At 40.7% G+C, this 15,495-nt stretch overlaps 1 protein-coding gene across 1 annotated transcript in view; it reads left to right on the top strand.

Annotated features, from left to right (window-relative positions):
- Positions 1-15,495, top strand: part of wdfy3 (WD repeat and FYVE domain containing 3) — an 87,531-nt gene that overhangs the window by 61,733 nt on the left and 10,303 nt on the right. The window contains exons 31-51 of the mRNA XM_068310442.1: positions 43-260; positions 1,147-1,343; positions 1,786-1,920; positions 2,527-2,706; positions 3,318-3,551; positions 3,720-3,819; positions 4,151-4,311; positions 6,482-6,711; positions 8,028-8,137; positions 8,483-8,665; positions 9,437-9,594; positions 9,686-9,763; positions 10,023-10,253; positions 11,698-11,866; positions 11,997-12,160; positions 12,530-12,678; positions 14,125-14,245; positions 14,357-14,442; positions 14,917-14,997; positions 15,106-15,160; positions 15,273-15,392. Of these exons, the coding sequence (XP_068166543.1) occupies positions 43-260; positions 1,147-1,343; positions 1,786-1,920; positions 2,527-2,706; positions 3,318-3,551; positions 3,720-3,819; positions 4,151-4,311; positions 6,482-6,711; positions 8,028-8,137; positions 8,483-8,665; positions 9,437-9,594; positions 9,686-9,763; positions 10,023-10,253; positions 11,698-11,866; positions 11,997-12,160; positions 12,530-12,678; positions 14,125-14,245; positions 14,357-14,442; positions 14,917-14,997; positions 15,106-15,160; positions 15,273-15,392 (3,160 nt within the window). The remainder of the gene's footprint in view (positions 1-42; positions 261-1,146; positions 1,344-1,785; positions 1,921-2,526; positions 2,707-3,317; positions 3,552-3,719; positions 3,820-4,150; positions 4,312-6,481; positions 6,712-8,027; positions 8,138-8,482; positions 8,666-9,436; positions 9,595-9,685; positions 9,764-10,022; positions 10,254-11,697; positions 11,867-11,996; positions 12,161-12,529; positions 12,679-14,124; positions 14,246-14,356; positions 14,443-14,916; positions 14,998-15,105; positions 15,161-15,272; positions 15,393-15,495) is intronic.

The following is a 15,495-nucleotide window of genomic DNA, read 5'->3' as shown; positions in this document are numbered from 1 at the left end:
GGACAATCGGGTGACCCATTTGCTTTCGGTGTCCTCCTGCAGGGCGTGTGAGGAGCTGGTTCGGACTTTGGGTTTTGATTGGCTGTTAATGTTCATGGAGGAACATCTTCACTCAACCACAGTCACAGCAGCTCTGTGGATCCTGGTAGTGTTGCTTTCCAACCAGTCCATCCTAAACCGTTTCAAAGAGGGCCTGTGTGGAGGTGGCTGGCTAGACCACACCGACTCCGTCCTGACCAATAAGATTGGCACAGTGCTAGGTGAGTGCATAGGACTGTGGTGGCTTTAAAATTGTCAATGACAAGTAAAGCTAGTAACAAAACCTGCAACACACTATTAACTTCCAAATTCCTCACGGTTAGAGTCAGATGCATGCAGTAATTATGTGCAGAGTATATACTGTAATGTGCAAATATGGCTCAGCAGACACCTCTTTTCACTCTGGCAACGTTTTCCGCCGGAGTTGGCCTTCAATCAGTAAACAGAAAGCCGCGCAGTTTGTGCGCCGTACAGCCAAGGGTTCGTCTTTTCATTTTTTGCCTCCCTGCTTTCCCTGCTGCTGCAACCAAAGGCCCACCCTGAGCTCAAAGGTTTTCAACCTTGTCAGTTGTCTTTTTCCCTCAAAATGATAATTTTAATTTTACTCAGACAGGAATTCTTGTGCTCTGATCACAGTATTGAAGAAAATGGCTGGTAAAAAAAAAAATTGTGTATTCGTAAATTTAAAGATAATATAACACTTTTTTTTTGTTTTATCCAGGTTGAGAACCGTTGATCTTGCTTTTGAAATCCGTGCTGAGTAGTGACATGGCCTACCACTGCTGTAGCATTATCAGAATGTGTGCTCTCAGGTGGAAGCCCCTTAGTTTTATTTATATTTGGAGTTTATCATCCAGCTCCACCAAATCCTTATTTCTTTTGTTAGTCTTCGGTTATCATTTGAAATTATGTCTGATTGTCTCAGTAAGACGATTACCATCTTGGGTTATTCCTATCACTACTTCCTTTATAGACCCCATTAAGTCCCAAACCATTTACAACAGCTAAATTTGGAGATGCAAATCGTGCCTTAGTCAGAGGATGTGTGGAGATGCCACCTGTCTATCTTTATTGCTCTTCCCTTAAAGCTTCAACTGTCTTCTTTAGGCTTCAACGTGGGCCGCAGCGCCGGCGGTCGCTCCACGCTACGAGAGATCAACCGGGACGCTTGCCACTTTCCAGGGTTCCCTGTGTTACAGACGCTGCTACCCAAACACACCAACGTGCCAGAGCTCTACTTTCTGCTCATGGCGCTGTTCCTGCAGCAGCCCATAACTGAGCTGCCAGACTGCCTGCAGGTACATGTTAGTATGCAAAACATTTTTTCTTCCTCTTCTAATAATGAGATTTGTTTTCTTGGTCTGAACCTGAAAGCTCAGATATGTGTATATGAAATCAATAGAGTTTAAACTTATAAGTTTATAATTACTCATTTAGACTTTGGTTCCTCCCCAAAGTAAACTGCCAAATTCAGTTTTGTACTTTTATTGAAATGTGTATCTGTTAAGATATCCTCTAAATGACGGTTTACAGTACACAATTCTGACAACTTAATAGCCTCTTAACTTTGACTTTATTGAGTGGAATGATTTGCATCTTCTTTTACTATACACAATTTATTATCAATGCCAAACCGCTTAGTCAAGATAAAAAACTCATATCAGTTATTTGCTTGTTTAATCCTCCTAGTATATAGTAATTTGGAGCATGTATGTTACCCTAGTTTGTGTCTGTTTGCCTTCTCAGTTTGACTTGGACTCCATCTGGACATTCATCTTTGGCATGCCAGCCTCCAGTGCTACAGTAGTGGGCTCCATCCACAGCGTGTACACTGAGGCCGCCTTCTTGCTGCTGGCCATGCTGCGCAGCATGCTCAACCTGGTGAGAACATCTGTACTGGGACAGAAACTTGGGTCCATTTTAAATCTCCTTTTGTAACTTGTCTAAGATCATTAACTAACTGGCCGCCATTGAGGTCTATAGTTATTAAATAATTATGTTTTTCAACGGGGATTGCTGGCGGACAGTTTGGTGGAACTTGAAAATTATAATCATGGAATTGAGCGTAATCCAGATACTGAACAGAGAATGGTGAATCAGGGGAATACGGAGAAGTTGATGCAACGAAGTTTACTTGTGTCAGAGCGCATCAGATAGCAAACACAGTGTCACTCTGAGCGAAGCATCTTGCAAACAAAAAGAAAACACTGATAAATGTCCTGAACGTCAGAGAAAGTCCGCCGATCAATTGCTGCAAAGTGCTGTTAACAGGGTAAAAGAGAAGTATGACAATCTAATTTGGTGTAAAATGAGGTTAGCTACATATATGTAAAACAAATGAAATAGAGCATAAAAAAATGGACATTTAGAGCACAATCGAGGTGTCGCACAATGTCAAACCCAAATAAATGTTGTTCTTCTGAGTCTATTTCTCCTACACCCGGGATAGGCTTCTTGACACGGAAGTGTTTTCTGGTGTCTTTCCAGCCGTGGCAGTCAGAAGAGGAAGGATCCTGGCTGAGGGAGTACCCGGTCACCCTCATGCAGTTCTTTCGGTATCTTTACCACAACGTCCCTGACATGTCACCAATGTGGCACAGTCCTGAGTTCCTTTGTGCCCTAGCAGCAGCTGTCTTCCCTTTCAATATGAGGCCCTACTCTGAGATGGTAAGGCTCTACATTTTCCACTAAAATTGCTCTAAACCTAAATTAAGATATAGTAAAAGTGAAGAAGAGGTTGGAAATCTGTGACCTTTAATTTTTGTCTCCAATTAAATACAGAAAAATCTAAACCATTTAATCTTGAATATTCATAAGATCCCCACCTGAGGCTAAGGGAATGGTTCAGAATTGGGTTTAAAATGAAAAAAAGTCTTGTTACTTCAGCAAGTAACCACATACAACAATTTAATGTCTAACAATCTACAGCAGATACATGGTTATGTCTCCTATGGGACAATAAACCGTACCTTAATACATTTTTAGAGTTTTCCTGGAAGTCCTTGACATTCTAATCACTGTAAACTACTGCGGGTTCAAAAGCAAATAGCAAGACGCTGCAGTTTTTTGCAGAAAAAAAATAAAGTTTTGAGGCAGCTAATCTAATTAGATACTTGCTCCTGTAGAGTGCCAAGCCATTAAATGAAGGTATATGTCAGTAAAAATTGTCAGAGAAAAGAACATGGGTAAGCCCAAAGTACTGTCCAGTTATAAATGAAGAAAACATCAAAACTATTGATTATAAATCTATATAAATGGTCTCATTCCATTTGTCCCAGGTCAGTGATTTGGATGACGAGGCAGGTTCCCCCATTGAGGAGTTCAAGGCCTTTGCCGGAGACTCAGGAATGAACCGCAGTCAGTCTGAATACTGCAACGTTGGCTCCAAAACGTCACTAACCAACCACCCAGCCAAGAAGTATGTGTTTGACTTCATGAGGGTTCTGATCATGGACAACCTCTGCATGACCCCAGCCAGTAAGCAGACACCCATCATTGACATGCTCCTGGAGGTGAGTACACAGAATGAGAAAGTAATGTATCACCGTAATGAAGAAACTAAATGTTTTCTTCTGTTTTGATTTAAAAATGCTATTATTGTTTTGTTAATTGGGACTGTATGTCAGTCAGTACTGTAATAATGTTCTAAACGTGGGTTTGCGTGTGTTTTCTGGTGCTAGGCCTCTCCGGAGCGCTCCACTAGAACTCAGCAGAAAGAGTTTCAGTCCAGTATTCTGGATGGTGTCATGGAGCATCTTCTGGCTGCTGATGTCCTTCTAGGTTAGAACACAACACTCACCCCCTCAGTCATGTTTGTTTAATTCCTCTGTAATCTTTGTTTTTTTTTCTCATATTCTACAATTTAGCCTTTTGACATTGTAAATGCTTCTCACTTATCCTTCAACTTACCTTAACTTTTAATATGGTTTTTTTTTTAAAAAAAAAAAGGTTATCACGAAGAAAACGGCTGAAAGGAGTATTTATAAGACAGCTTGGACAACTTTTGAGAAGGCTTATGTCATGTTAAATATAAGATAATGTCTGAAAAGACATTATCCATTGCAGCTGATTGAAATAAACCACATGTCTCTTACTGCTCCTCTCCTTTCAGGGGAAGACGCCTCTCTGCCTCTCAGCAGTGGTGGCAATTATCAGATTCTGGTCAACAATGTCTTCTACTTCACCCAGCGGGTGGTGGACAAGCTGTGGCAGGGCATGTTCAGCAAGGACTCCAAGCTGGTAGTGGACTTCATTGTTCAGCTGATTGGACAGGTAGAGACCAAACACTGCACTGCAGAAACTCTTGACGGTCCATACATGACAGATCTATCCTGTGATGAATACAAATTTGTTCATGAAGAAATTCTTTCACTGACAAAGACTACGACACTATCACATTGCACTCTATTTATGCCGTAAAAGAATGTTCAGACGCACTGGGGTTAATCAAAGAGAAACTTAACATGCGTGTTGCTGAGGATTTGCAGTTTAAACTTCTGACTTCTCATTAATGAACTCAAGATCCTGAATGGATGAGGAGACAGGTACGAAAGAGGCCACTTGTGACCTCATTTATCTGTGGTGCTGAGTGTGGACACGAGTGAAAGAACGGCTGAAATTTTAATCTATGTAGGGCAACTAAAACTGCATCTCATCTTGGTTGGTTATGAGTTACTTTTTCAACCATTGATGTAGATTCCAACTTGGTGTAATTCAATAAAGGGCTGCACTTTTAGGTAGATTAAATTAACATTTGTTTGACCGTGGAGATTTTTTCATCCTGTAGTTTCAGAACCTTGCTAGAGGCAAAGGACTCATGGCATTAAACCTGACTTCATTTACAACAGAGCTGGTGTGGGGCTGTGTATTATAATCAAATCATTGCTAATTTATCAAGAAGCTGGTGCTTCTTGTAAACAGCATGCCTTATCAGTCTGGACACTTCTCCAGAGCCGCCGCTGGCAGACACATGGTATCTGGATGAACAAAGAAAGCAGTCCTTCTGAGAGTTTCTCCAGTTAATGGAGTGGAGAGCCCAGGGCATAATTTACTCATCTCAGCCGACAAAGGTGCATAAATTAGATAAGGTATTTAATTTGTTTGGTGCCTGGGTAGACTGACAGCTAAGTATACATTTACTATATGCAAGATTTAAGTGTAAACAGATCAACCCCCCCACCCCAGGTATTATTCTTGCACCACTGCCACAGAGGAACACATGGATTGCTTTTAGTTTTCTACCTACGACATGTGGCAAAAGCGTTTATCTGCTCATTTAATCTATAATGGAGACATGAAAGGGGCTAAAAAAGATGTCAGGCTGTCAGCCCAGTCGCTTCGCCTGTCTGTTCTCATTTTCCTGGGAGAATTGGTGCCTGGTGCCGGTCATATTAGATAGCACATAGGTTAGTGGGAACCAATCTAAATGCAGATGTGTCATTATTGTATTACCATTTCAGTGTGCAGTCAACATTTTCCTCATAAGGATGTCCAGAGTATGTTTTGTGTTCTTCTTTCTGGAATAATAAAAAAGAATGCAAAAATGATAAAAGGATTCCTCCAGAAAATAATCATTTGTGTTGTGGCGCCTTGGTGAATTGGTTCAAAGTGTGATCGGGGGCACTTAGACTGTCCCAGTAAAGACGTGTGTGGACTTGTATTCCATATTTCATGCAGTGCTTTTACTGCTGTGCAAGTGAGGAGATTAGGAGATTATCCACTGAAATGAATTTCAAGCCTTAATGTGCCTTGGAAATATCCCACTGATTAGTGATTTAAACGGCTGTGGACTTCATGCGGAGACATTCAGGAGGAATTAGAATGTGTTTATTTTTCATTTCATTCTGTTGACTTGATGCATAAGGACTCAGTCGCAGATAAACTACTTGAACTTAGTTATTAAAAAGACAGGCTGCATCTTTCAGGATTTACTTAATTTGTCCTTGATGCTGTTTTTCAATGATTTGATCTATTTGTCCTGTACTTGCAGCAGCCAGCACAGCCAAGTTAGTGTAACATCAAGAATAACAGAACTCCACTTGTTTCTATTCCCTCTGTAGCCAGAGTGTAATATAAAAGTAAAAGGACCTTTACCTTAACACCTCTTTTCAAGAATTATTTCAGATTGCTAGATTATCATCAAAATGTCTTGAAATAAGCCTGTTGTATTTTTGTAATTATGTTCCTTAGCTGTTCTTTGTCAAAATAACAAAGCATCATTCACACTCTTGACTACTTAATCCACTCTACCCTAGGTTACTGAAACAAATCTGCTTTCTGCTGAAATATTTCCCCAGCAACTTTTTTTGCGTTTCCAGTGCAAAGAAGTTTAAAAGCAAAACACGTCAAGTCCCTTTGTTCAAGTGCATATGGAATGTTTTTCTTGTTTTAGCATTTTTCTAACCTACTGTATCTGCTTGTTCACTTCCATCTTCTCCTCAAGTCAAAGAGGAGGTCCCAGGGTCTTTCGCTCGATACGATCTACCATTGCCTCAACCGGACTGTGCTCTACCAGCTCTGTCGGCCCCATAAGACGGTGGCTCAGCAGGTTGCCCTACTGGACGCCCTGCGTGTCCTGACTGTCAACCGGAACCTAGTGCTCGGCCCGGGCAACCACGACCAAGACTTTGTGGCTTGTCTGGCTCACTGCTTTATCTGCCTGCACAGTGGAAGGTAAGGTGGCATAAGGAGTGTCTTAGGAAGGATCTCTAGTGGGTCATTCTGTCTCTGAAAAGGTTATTACTTTTTAAGAAAAGATTTTTACAACATATTTGGACTAGTCTGAAGAAATCCAAATTGTCAGAGAAAGAAAGTGTTTTAAATGTTGTAAAGCTGTTAAGTATGTGACATCACAGCAGCTTAATGTGTGCTTCATTGGTATCTTGCAGCAGTGAAAACATTTAAAAATAGCATGTATTTATGTGTAAGGCAGTTGTTTGGCTTCACAACACGTTGCAACAAGTGAGCAACAAGGCCATTTAAATCTTTGGTCTGGTTGCATGAAGCATTCCTATTCCAAACACACTCATCAGATGGTTGATGTGTACTGTGGGCTGCGTGGAAGGTGAGAGGAAGAACGTGTGAACATGTTTCTGACGAAGACATGAATCATAGACTTATTTTGTCTTAGAGTAACAGAAAACCCAAAAGACATTTTCCTTTTTTTTCTAGCATTGCTAAAATTATTTAGTAAAACTGGTTTAGAGCTAGGCCAAGTTATTTTGTCTGAATGTGAGTCACATTCAAACTAGTTGTCAACACAGTATAGCAGGACACACGTATTTCTTTCTGTTGGCGTCCTGGCAGAAGTTTTGATAACTATGGAGCAAGTTGGGAGACACTAAATTTCCTACCATGTTTTGAATAGACGATGCTCTCATTTGAGACACTTTATAAATAAGTAGATGAGATTTTCCTGCTGCAGACTCTTTCTGTGACACCCCTCAAAGGCAAACCGGCTGAGCTGCAGGCCGCACCCCCTCTACCTGGTTACATCAGGTCTGGGTGTGTCTCCCAGCTGGAAGGATGGAGATTGAGTGCAACAGGTGGAGGTGAACGAACAGTCAGGGGAGCTGGAGACACACAGAAGACAGTGATAGTTAGTGATGGGCAGATGAAGCCCCGTGAAGCACTGGAGCTTTTCAGCCCAATCGATTCGCTGCGGTTCGAAGCTTCATGAGGCTTCATTCGCTCTAGTACGACATGTACTGGATGCTAAAATATCAGTTGGCATGAGTTTGAAATGTGTCGCATTTTGCAGAAAGCCTGTGAATAAAACTGTCAGTAAAATAAGGAAGTATGACAAACAGATATTTTAGTGAGCCTAACGACTTTCAAATAAAATAAAGAAAAGAAAAAGTGGATTCCTGGTCATTGAGTGAAATCCAGTCCAATCTTCTGAAACAAATACCCCTTAAAGTGTGGGAAACTGCAGTTTAAACTCTCACAAGAGTGAGAAGCACTTGACACACTTGTGTTTGTCTTTGCAGTAGTGTGGACGGCTTTGGCCTGGAGGCTGAGGCCAGGATGACGACCTGGCATGTCATGATTCCCACAGAGAATGAGGCTGATGCGTCTCACAGCCATGATGTCAGTGAGGGTAAGACCATTAAACTGTGTATGTGTGTGTGTGTGTGTGTGTGTGTGTGAGTGTCTGTGCTTGATTGTTTTTGAATATGCGTGTATCAACTGGTTAAAATGTCATTTTGAACCTTTTTTTAAATTTAGACATGTTGGATGGACAGTTTTTAATGGAGGATTTTTAATAAATTTCAAACATGTCTGTTCACTTTCCTCACTCATTCAAAATGGTGGAGGGGGTTTAACAGTATCTTCTCTCTTGTTTTGGAGCACTGGTCCCGTTGACGTGTTATTCAGATTGTTGTGAACATGTCAACAGAGACACTGACCTCTTAATGAACAACTACTTGTTTTCCCTCTGTAGGACGGCAGCTGCTGCTGAAGGCAGTCAACCGGGTTTGGACGGAGCTGATGCACAGCAAGCGTCAGATGCTGGAGGACATATTCAAAGTGTCTCTGCCCTGTAACGACAGGGGCCATGTGGACATAGTCACGGCCCGGCCAGCCCTGGAGGAGCCGGCCCTGAAGAGTTGGCAGAACCATCTGGGTGAGGATCTCACTCATCTCCTCTTTAAAATTTACAGGAATAAATCAACTTCATCTCCATCAGTGGATTTGTGCTGAATTGGGAATCACCAGCATTCCAAATAAAAAAAATACACGAAGAGAAAAGAAGTGGTTAAAAAAAACCCCAAGTACTAGAATTACTTCCTGTTTTACTTTTATTTGTTCATTGCAATGAAAACAGGACATTTTCATCAATGCATTTTTTAAAACCATTTTTCCTTTTTTTTTTCTTTTGTCCCCACCGTGAATATTAAAGAAGAGGAAAATATAGGAATCAGTTACATTCATTCCGTCCCACTATAACAAAATACTGAAGTGGTGCATTTTTCTGTCAGCTTTTTTTTGTTTCTATGTTTAGTTCAGACATTCTATTTATTGTTTTATTTTTATCCGAAAGCTGCCACTTTTTCCCTATGTATGCAGTACATAATGAGTTTTATTTAGGTAGAGCTACTTTAATATGTACTTTGTAATGGTGTGTCTTGAGTACTTAATATTATGTAATTTTCTTTGCTGGCACTTATCAGCTGCCATCTTTCACACAAATGTCACTTTCCAAATGACTATTTGTCATTGATTCAGAGTTGAGCCAAAGGCATTTGTGTTTAGGCTTTATGACATGAGATAATTGTTTTGTCAGCATTTCAACAGTATTATTTTATTTGAAGATAAGGACTGTTCATATATAAAAACAAATAAACAAACAGATGCGAGTTGTTATTTACCTTTCTCTGCTCTGTCTAACATTTAGTCTTCGAGAAGAAGTGTATCAGTCGTGGTGAGGCAGTAGCACCGGCGACTCAGTCCAAACTGTCCAGAGTCAGTAGCGGCTTTGGCCTGTCCAAGCTGACAGGCGTCCGCCGCAACAAGAAGGAGAACAGCATGAATAAGAACAGCCTGTCTGCACAGGTGCATAAAACATCCACCAACTGCACAGCTGCAATGGATTATGGGACCTTAGGTCATGTGTTTCATACAGCCTGGTGTTTTTGATCAACAGGAAACTTTCCAATGGATGTTCACTCACATCGCTGTTGTTCGAGACCTGGTGGCCATGCAGTACAAAGAATATCAAGAGGTACCACACCAGCGCCACTATCAGACACAAATGATTTGCTGACATGTAATAATAGCTCAGACACACTGGATAAAACAACAGCAGGGCAACTGACTGAGTGTTATCTAACAGTCCAGATGGCATATTCCTGCAAGACAGTAAACCAAACAAAGCACAGGTTGATTTTCACAGAATGCTGTAGCGCCTATGATGTGTAATTTATAGCAACAGTGCTAATGTGACTCACGACTCACTCTTGATCCGTTCTTCTATCTCTAAGCGGCAGCAGAATGCATTCAAGTACGTGACTGAAGAGTGGGCGTCCATTGAGTACGAGCTGCTCCGTGAACGGGGTCTCTGGGGGCCTCCCATTGGTTCCCACCTGGACAAGTTTGTGCTGGAGATGACTGAGGGGCCCTGCCGGATGAGGAAGAAGATGGTCCGCAATGACATGTTCTATATCCACTACCCATACATCCCAGAGATTGAGCCAAACACCAACCCATTACAGGTAGCCATCTTATACTGTATGTGATCACATTCAGAATGTTTTGCTGTAGTTGTAGTAGATTTTCACCACAGGGATTATAATTGCCAAATATTTGTTGAGTTGTAAACATAAAACTTGTAAAATGTTTTCAGAAATGTTCAGATCTCAAGTGATTTGTAATATCATTCAGGCTAACTGTTTCATTTGGTTATGTGTCATGACTTCAGGGAGGGGAGTCTGACAGCGAGTAGATGTTACCATTGAAGCTTTGAAACCTTTCTTCATTCATAAAGACTTTGGATTATCATCCACAGCGGTGATAACATGACCCCATGCTACTTCACTGCATCATCAATGTACAGAATCTCATAATATGGAAATAGTTTCCTCCGTTCACCATGACTAGCTCGCCTGAAAAAGAGCTCATGGGTGTTCTGTGAGGATGGGACTCCAGCAACTGTTGTCTCACTGGTGCTGCCAAAACATTTAGCTTCGGTTACTCAACACTTAGTCCTTTCTATTTGTTTGTCCATGGGTGCATCTCTTCATTCAATTATTCATTTGGATGGGAAGAGAAAGAAACTTTGTCTTTATGTCAGATGTTTAACAAATAAGGAATCCCATTTTAATGTTTGTTGAAATAATGTCTTAATTTCTTCAAGTAAATGCAGCTATTAGAGAGAGTTTTAAACATAATGCTCTGGTAGTGCCCCCGTAGCCATGGAATAATCAAATAATTAAAAAAATTTAATTCATAGAATTCATATAAGAGTATTCAAAACTCTTCCGGGGAGAAAATTGTCCAGTTAACGCCTCAGTTCTACAAGCTTTGTGATAATATATCATTCATGCTCCAGGAATATAATATCTGGACAGTCGTTTGCTTGTGTGTTTCGAGTAAATATCATTAGTAGTAATTTGCTACTAATTTGTAGTAATTTTGTAGTAATTTGTCCAAACATCTGACTGACTTTAAATCTACTGCATCAATGCTACCATATTATAATCAACGCCCTTCTAATAAAAAATAGCATTGAATGACATTTTGTTGTTTTGTTTTTCAGGAACTCCATTTACATCTAAAATTCATTTTTTATTATTTGGATTTTCTCAGTGGTCCTTCCCAGATCATTGTAACCTTTTTGTCTATTTTTTCCCCACTGGCACAAATAAGAAGGATAAACCAGCAGGATGGATAAACTATTCTTCCAGAAAATAAATACCTAAGCCACAGTACATTAATATAAATTACAGAAGTTCCCTGTCGTGCATTTATTTGCATAACTCTAATGCACACTCAAACCGATCTTGAGTATTACTTTTGAGTTAAATCTAATGTGTCTTTCCAAAAGCCAAAAGGTATTTTCCTCATATGGTTTAATTGTTCTGTAAAACCACTGTACAAACTGATTTTTTTTTTTTTACAAAGTCCTCATCTTCCATTTGTGTCTCTTGTCCTCAACAGAAGCCTCTCCGTTACCGGCGTGCCATCAGCTACGACAGTAAGGAGTACTACATGCGTCTGCTGTCTGGAAACCCTGGGATGTACCAACACTCTGTGGAGCACACCACAGAGGGAGAGACGACGCAACATGAGCCTGAGCATGGAGAGGACACCATTGCAAGGGTCAAAGGTGAGCAAACACAATATGGTGTCTAACTTCTCTGTAGGAAAACACAACCTGTTTATTTTCTTTAGACTCTTCTTCGCGGTAGGTTTACCTGAAAGCTCTCTGTAACTGTTCTCTCTCTCTGTCCCTACAGGCCTGGTAAAGGCTCCTCTGAAGAGGTCTCGGTCTACAGCAGACGGAGCAGATGAGGACAGTCAGGAGCAGCTTCAGGACCAGCTGCTAGAGTCAGGAGGGCCTGAGGAGGAGCAGCGGACCGACAACACATCCCTGCTGCGCCTCCTGGAGGAAGGAGAGAAGGTCAGCTCACATCCAGTTTCATAGTCGCGAGAGGTTAAGATCAGACTCCTTGAACTTGATGAACAATACGGTAATATTACTGATTTTAATTGTTCAGGTTACCCATATATATATATGTATATATATTATTGACCATAATGGTATATTTTAGCTGATTAGTTATTTTAACTGTTATTTTCTATCCATTTGAGAAAACAGAAGCTCCTGGCATCTCATGCCAGTCACACACTGATTGGTCATGTGTCTCTTTGTAAACGCAGAGGTTTTGTCGATAAGCTATTAAGTAGATTGAGTTTTTCATTACGCAAATGGTGGTAATCATTTTGTCACACTCATGTCTTATACCATAGCCTCTCATTCTCTCACCAGATTCAGCACATGTATCGCTGTGCCAGGGTGCAGGGTCTGGACACCAGCGAGGGTCTGCTGCTGTTTGGGAAAGAGCACTTTTACGTCATCGATGGCTACACCATGACTGTGTCCAGGGAGATCAGGGACATCGACACGCTGCCCCCTAAGTAGGTTCAGGCATCTCTGTCACTTAGCATTAATGTGTGGACGCCAATCACAGTCACAGCTACATGCCAGGACTGCATGATTAGTCCTGAATATGTGATGACCCAGCTTCGTTCACTGAATAAGAGATGACATCATTCCCGTGGACGCTGCAGTGGGAGGTTTTGCTGCTGGAATGATGTAATGCTGCTGTCGGAGCATGCGTTGCCTCAGCACAGACATTACATATTTATATTTTTAGGCTTTGTCTGTTCCTTTGAGACATAATGTGAAAAGAACAAACAGATGTGTCTTTGATTTGAATGTATTCCCTTCACATGTTTTCTTGTTTACTTTCTAATCGACCCCCAGAGGACTGTACGAACATACCCATTGGTCAGTTAATTAAGTCATCTAACTGACTGTCATTTGTTAAAATAAAAACAACTTAATGATAGCTATTATCTAAATTCACTAGGTACTGTACAGTATTCCCGCTTCAAAGCGGTGATGTATTGTAATTGTCAGTTTCGTGTGTGAGTCCACAAAATATCTTCGCAACCGTTGCAGATAGAAAGATGAAACAAAAAGCGCATTACTCGACCGGCAAAGGGGATGAAAATGAGATGATGACCTTGAGGAATGTAGGTCAAGGTCAAATTTCAACTTTTGCACACTCAGGAACCGGATAAGATAAAAAGATGAGAGTATGAGTATGAGTAAGACCATAGATCAAAGCTAGTGCTTTGATCAATCACAGTAGGTCAGGGCACTAGCTTTGATATTTGACCTATGATAGTAGGTCAGGGTAAAATTTTGAATTCAGGAGTTTCGCGGGATGTTGTAGTTTGTGACTGCCTTGTTTGAAAATTTGAACTTTCATAACTTCCCAGTTTTTTGGTTAATTTTTTGACCTATAATTCATACACATTTTAGTTTGATCACAGTTATACACTGTTTGTGGTATTTAGCATATTCAATTGATAATGAATGAGATTATATATAATTAGCAGCAAATTACTTAATTAATGAAGTAATATGTTAATTACTTGTCAGTTATTTATAATTGTGACTAAAGATTAGTCTCCTGCGTTTTTGAAAAAGGAATAAATAAAACAGCATCGAGACATGGGCTCGGTTTCCCACCATGCTTTGCGCCTAATACCACACTTTTAATCAGGTCGTATTTTTCCTGACATTTGTTTGATTGTTTCTGATCTGTGCTCTGAAGTTGAGCTGCTGTCTGTGCGAGCATAGCATAGATTGGCTGTAGTTACACTCATTTGGTATTGACATTTATTTTTGTTTTCTCTCCTATAGATGAGTCTTGATAAAATGTGAAAAGAAATTAGATTCGGTTAGATTTTCCTGTTTTTGGAAGTTTTGAATGTGTGTAAAGTGAACTTAAGCATCTGCGGATGCTGGAACTTTGTGGACTGAAGTTGATAATTGTCTGTTGTTGGGTTCAGTTTGCATGAGGCCATCATCCCCAGAGGAGCCAGACAAGGACAGAGTCAACTGAAGAGAACCTGCAGCATCTTCGCCTATGAAGACATTAAGGAGGTGCACAAGAGACGCTACCTGCTGCAGGTCCGTCTGCACACAGTACAACATACAAACAGAAAGAGGAAGTCAGTTAAAATACATCGTAGTTCATAGCTTTTAAACAACCTCTTTGTGTATTCTCATTTTATCTTTTAGCCGATGGCAGTGGAAGTCTTCTCAGCAGATGGGAGAAACTACTTGTTAGCCTTCCAGAAAGGAGTCCGCAACAAAGTTTACCAAAGGTACTGAATACATGTAGGATAGCAGGTCCTAAAACGTCATACAGTGTGTTGCGGTGGCGCAGTGAGTATCAATGTCACCGCACAGCCACAAGGTTCCGGGTAAATGTCCTTTCTGTGTGGAGCAAGCCCACGTCTGCGTTGGGTCCCTCGGCTTCCTCCCACCTCTAAAAAGACATGCTGCTCAATTGCTGCTTTAATATTGTAGTTTAAAAACAGTTAAACATTTGTGTCATCTGTTCAGCCTTATAAAAGTATGACAGAGCATTATTCACTCAGGGGGCCCTGTTTTTGTGGTTATTATGAAATCCTTGGGTTATTATATATTTAGAATTTAGGGTATTTTATGAAAAGTGTTAGGTAGTAAAGGGTCAGTGAAGTGATTACTGTAAGGCTGATGTAGTCCTCTCTCTCGTGTTAAACTGATTTGTATGTCATGAAAAGACAGTCAAAAAAAAGCTGTCTGTGTATTTTCAGGTTCTTAGCAGTGGTGCCTTCACTGGCCGACAGCTCCGAGTCTGTGTCAGGCCAGAGGCCCAACACCAGTGTGGAACAAGGGTAAGATTTCCAATATGCTATTATTCCTTTCACTGCTGCATGCTAAAACAATCAACTGAAAATTAGTCTGTTTTAACTAAACATCATCTCTGACCTGCTGGTTGTCAGATCTGGACTCCTGAGCACGCTGGTTGGAGAAAAGTCTGTGACTCAAAGATGGGAGGTAAGGACCTGACTTCATGATTCTAACCAAGATCAAGGATAAGTAAAGTGAAGACGTGATAGATGGTAATCTACTGTCAGCCTCACTGATGCGCTTACTGTCTGTTTTCCAGCGAGGGGAGATCAGTAATTTCCAGTACCTGATGCATCTGAACACTTTGGCAGGACGATCTTACAATGACCTGATGCAATATCCTGTCTTCCCATGGATCCTGGCTGACTTTGACTCAGAGGTGATTATACCTCTGAGGGTTTGAGATGCATTTATTTACAATAAAAATAAATGATCCCTTTTGTTAATATTGTTTTTGCAATGGTGGTGATGTTTGTGTTGGA

This window comes from Antennarius striatus, chromosome 3 (assembly GCF_040054535.1).
Source record: "Antennarius striatus isolate MH-2024 chromosome 3, ASM4005453v1, whole genome shotgun sequence".
NCBI classification, from domain to species: domain Eukaryota; kingdom Metazoa; phylum Chordata; class Actinopteri; order Lophiiformes; family Antennariidae; genus Antennarius; species Antennarius striatus.
Note: the sequence above shows the minus strand (reverse complement) of the source record. Positions and strands in the feature narration are given on the sequence as shown.